Raw genomic sequence first — 5,081 nt, forward strand, 5'->3', positions numbered from 1 at the left:
GGTAACGCTATCTACACTTTAAATCTGTGCCCCCTGCCCGACTACAACATCAGTTTGTACGGTAAAGTTAAACAAGCCGGTACGGTAAAGTAAAAGAACGTGAAAATCCACCCCAGAAAGAGCTGGAACATGTAGAACAAGAAATAGGTGAGCTGTCAGAACAAGTTGATTTGTTTTAGTGTAATGATTTTCTAAATCTGCATATGTATCTTAGAAAAGAGATTAGTTGTTTGATTTCTGGTTTTCCGACGGTGTCAGGAAGGCACCATGAGACGCTTTACGTACAACTATGTGTCGGCAACTAGATTTTAAAGTGTAGATAGCGTTACCTTCATCCCTTATATCTGGTCGTAACAGATTGCTGTGTTTGAAAACAAATAGCATTCACATAAGATTTTAAAGGTTTTTACAAATATGTTTAAGATGTTTAAAAAAATAAAGATGTGAGTGACATTTATTGTCCTGTTATCGTGGAACATTCAAAGCAACATCGCATAACACGTAATAAAAGTAATATATAATTGTGTGTTGGGGGGGGGTGGCTGCTTTGAGTTCTCTTGGGGCGGCCCACTATCCCACACTTTGAAAAACCCCTACTTAGATTATCTGTTTGATGCTGCAGCTTCATCGTTAACGTTTACAATCTGCAGCCTGATGAACATCAGGCCTCAAAAAAGATTCAGCAGGCTTCACAACATCAGGACTTTTGTGTGGATGACTCTGTGTGTTCCTGAATGTTTTTGTTTGTTTTCATTTCTATCTTTCCTCCCTATCTGTCCTCATGCTGGGCTTTCTCTGTAGAGTTTGCATGTTTCCCACCCGTCTGCGCCTGAGTCCGGCTTCCTCACCGTCCATGCTTATATTTACTACTCCAATACTCTAACCCTCGCCCTAACTTTAAGCCTAAAGGTGTGAGTGTGAATAGGGGGGGGTGTATAAGAATCAGTGTGGGATCACTTTAAAAATGAAAATAAGAAATTTGTCTTGGTTATAAAGGATGCACTTAAAATACAGACCCTCACGGTGGGTTTGTGTTTTTTTTCTGAATTTAAAGTCTATGCATGTTCAGGTATGGAGAAACAGACATGTCATGTGAGAAGTGAAGTGCCAAAAATTCTCCCTCTGTCTCCTGACAGGAGCTGTTTGTGAACCTTGATCAGTTGTTGGTAATCTCGAATTAATTATCTCATTATCACGGGAAAACCAGTGGAATAAAATAAAATGTATGTATGATCCTTTAGGGCTTCTGTAGTGAAGTCCAGAAAAGGGCAGTGTGCAACAATAAGGATGCAGACTGCTGTTAAAGAAGAAGGAGAAGCAGCGGTCAGGTCTCATTATCTCCTTTATTAGTGTTAAATACTGACGACGTTATCATTTCTTGAGCTTCTATGGAAAGCTCAAGAAATGTAACGTCGTCAGCCGGGGAGGAGGTGGGATTGATGTGGGGGTACCAGCTCATTTAACAAGGGAACGAAGAAGCAGATCAAACTGCAAAGGAGGCAGCAAAGAAAGAGGAGGTGGGATGAAAGCAAAATGATCAAAAGCAGAAGGAAAAAGTTTAATAAGGAAGGAAATAATCAATCAATGGAAAGAAAACTGGAAGAACCAGGAGAAGGGGGAACACCATAATGAGATCTCTGCTTTGAACTGGGTTCAGTAAAAGAATGTTTAAAAAGGAAGAAGTAAAGAAGTAAAGTCCAGCAGAGGGCAGCATGCAACAAGGATGCAGCTGACGGGAAAGAGGAAGAGAAGGAGGAGGAGGATGTTTGTTGTTAGTTTTGTTTTTATAGTATTTAGCAGCAGCAGCAGTCAGCCTCAGTTCCCAGCAGCAACCTCAGCAGCCTCAGTCCGGTCTCCGTCCTCTCCTTTATTCGCCTTAAACACTGACAGCTGATCATTTGTTGAGCTTCACTGTCAGTTTATTCCAACATTTAACTTCCAGTTTCTCAGTGACGGAGTTTAACCAACTCATTTCTCTGCGAGAACATGAAGCTAACCATGCTAACAGCCCTGACCCTTCTCCTCCTGCCTGGATCAACGCGTGGAGACAAACCCGGTGAGAAACTCAATAATAATAATAATAATAATAATAATAATCATGGGCGGACTGGGACAAAAAATCGGCCTGGCATTTTGGACCAGAGCAGCCCACAACAACAACAACCCCCCGAGGCGGACTGTTTTTTCTCGTGCGACACATTGAGAGTGTGTTCGGGGTGTGTGATCTACTCGTTAAATATATATATCGGGACTTGTCGGCCCAAATAGCATATAGTCCGTCCCTGATGATAATAATAATAATAATATCAAAGTAGCGTACGGCAGACACGAACAGGCTGCAGTGTATTTAGTGTATTTAGTGTATTTAAACAAACAAACGAACCTGATGCAGTGTGTTGCGGAACATAAGTTTCACTTTTACTCAGTGTGTCAGCTCACACAGTCTGCAGAATATCTATAGCATTAATCAGATCTGGAATATAGTGTGGGCTACGGGTCAGCAGCTCACACAGAGAGATGTTATTCAGTCACCAGCACTAAGAACCAATAAAATAAACAAACAGCTTCAGGTTCATGCGGTGACGTCAGCTGCTCCAATATTTTCCAGTGCGCCCTTATTGCCGACTTTATGGTAAATACAACTGGGGAAAGTCACCTCGAGTTTACTGCAGGGTGTGGACACTTCCGGTTTTCAAAATAAGACGTGTGTGTTAAATGAGTTAAACGTTTATTTATAAAATACGAAGAATGGTTAAAATTTGATAAAAAAAAAAAAACAGTGTGTCTCATAAAACAAATATGATCCTGCACTGCTTCAATGCTCGTATGTACATTATGAAATTTATTAAAAATATGAGAAGTGTTAAAATGCTATAAAAAGAGACGTGTCTCATACAGCAGGTGTAAATCTACTGTTCTACATTAAAAATGTTGGAGCAGGAGAAATGCCATTATGGATAAGGAGAAAGCAGCTGATAGCCAGACATCCAGATTAATACAGCAGGGGAGGGAAATAACGTTCATGTGGGAACGAAGAAGCAGATCAAACTACAAAGCAGGCAGCAAAGAAAGAGGAGGTGGGAATGAAAGTAAAATGATCAAAAGCAGAAGGAAAAAGTTTAATAAGGAAGGAAATAATCAATCAATGGAAAGAAAACTGGAAGAACCAGGAGAAGGGGAGACATTTCTATAAACTACAAGGTGAAGTTGGAGCAGAACAGGTGACCATGAGCAGACTAAGAACAGGACACAGTAAACTGAATAACACTCAGTATATCAGGAAACATCCGACTGGTCGGTGTAGCTGTGGAGACAGAGACAGTGGAGCATGTGATGGTTGTCATGGAGATGGGAGCATGTGATGGTTGTCATGGAGATGAAAGAGAGGAAGAGATGATGAAGACAGGAGCAGTGAGAAGAGTTTCAAGAGTGTAACAGAATGTGGAAATGTAGAGAAGGAGGAAAATCATAATGAGATCTCTGGTTTGAACTGGGTTCATTAAAAGAATGTGTTTAAAAAGGAAGAAGTAAAGAAGTAAAGTCCAGCAGAGGGCAGCATGCAACAACAAGGATGCAGACTGACGTGAAAGAGGAAGGAGGAGCAGGAGAACATTTGTTTGCTCAACAGTCACAGTTATGTGTTAAACATAATGATGATTCAAATATATTTTGTCTCTCTGGTTCAGGTGTCGTCAAAGTGTTCGTGCAAGAAGACAGCGATGCCATCTTGCCCTGTTCCCCCAGCACCAAGGAGAGCCTCGTATTTAAAACGTTCGACTGGATAAAGGAGAATGACCGTCAGAGGGACGTGTTCTTGTATCAGTCAGGCGTTACTAAAACCGGAGCCGACAAGTTCAAAGATCGAGTTTCATATTTTACCGATGAACTGAAGAACGGCAACGCCTCCATCATCATCGGAAATGCAAAGATGGAGGACAGTGGAAACTACACCTGTATTTTTCTATATCTTGTACCACGGGAAAGTTTCCACGTTGAGCTTGTTGTTGGTGAGTGCTCGTCCTCCTTTACCTCTCTTGGTCTTTTCTTTTCACATAACCAGCTTTAATCACTGGACATGTTCTTCTTCTGTCTGCTCTGTATGATGTTCAGTGTCTCTGCATCATGTGAGCACTGAGCCTCTGCTTCTGCTAACTGATCAACCTCTAATCTAAATAACTGAGGTGACTGAAGCTGCTGCTGCTCCTGCACGCTCTAACAAATAAATGTTGGCTGACTTTGGGTCTTCGTCTTTCTCGCTTGTCTCGATCTTTGCAGCAAAGCGGCTAATCAAATAGGAACTGGGTAAGAACCTGTCTTTGTCTTTGACCTGTCTTTGTCTCTGACCTGTCTTTGTCTTTAACCTGTGTTTGTCTTTGACCTGTGTTTGTCTTTGACCTGTCTTTGTCTTTGACCTGTCTTTGTCTCTGACCTGTCTTTGTCTTTGACCTGTTCTTTATTGTCTTTCTTTTAGAACCTGTTCTTAAAGACAGATATGGAAAAATAGAAGGTATGTATGTATATATGTGTGTGTGTGTGTGTGTACATGTGTACATAAATATACACATATATACATACACACCATATCCATATCTGTATGTATATGTATGCACATACATACACACATACATACACACACACACATACATACATACTTAATCGCAAACATTTCTGTAATTAATCTCGATTAATTTATCAATAAATTTATCTATAAATTAATTGCATTTTTCTGAGACTGAAGCTTATAATGAATATGTATTTATGTAAAATGATCAAATTAATTTAGAATAAACACAGAAAGTATATTTAAATTCATTCATGTTATTGGCTTAAGGTGCACATAAACACAGTGCAAACAGAAAAAAGCCAGAATGAGGAAATATACTGACGAGTGCGACACTCCTGTAGTGTAGACTGGGTGTTTTGCTTTGAGGTGATATGTTAAAGTCGTGTTACTTCTGTGGAATTTAAATTCGGCTTTGCAAACTGTGCAAATTGCCTTGTTTTTGTCCAACGAGCCGTCGGGCAACTTTTTAAAATGAAATGTTCCCCCTAAAAGTCCGTCCTTATCCATCTTTACACCA

The 5,081-nt window shown here is 40.3% G+C and overlaps 1 protein-coding gene across 5 annotated transcripts in view; it reads left to right on the forward strand.

Moving 5' to 3' along the window:
* The window catches only part of LOC109142824 (butyrophilin subfamily 3 member A2), a 49,126-nt gene that overhangs the window by 32,991 nt on the left and 11,054 nt on the right, over positions 1-5,081 (forward strand). For 2 of the 5 annotated variants that reach the window (XM_027285133.1, XM_027285120.1), the window contains exon 2: positions 3,687-4,007. The exons of 1 other annotated variant lie outside the window; for it this stretch is intronic. In XM_027285133.1, coding sequence (XP_027140934.1) covers positions 3,687-4,007 — 321 coding nt within the window. Of the gene's footprint in view, positions 1-1,770; positions 2,057-3,686; positions 4,008-4,471; positions 4,508-5,081 lie in introns of those variants that run through there. 2 more of the 5 variants (XM_027285122.1, XM_027285130.1) reach the window with 2 other exon arrangements.

Source organism: Larimichthys crocea, chromosome I, assembly GCF_000972845.2.
Source record: "Larimichthys crocea isolate SSNF chromosome I, L_crocea_2.0, whole genome shotgun sequence".
Lineage (NCBI taxonomy): Eukaryota > Metazoa > Chordata > Actinopteri > Sciaenidae > Larimichthys > Larimichthys crocea.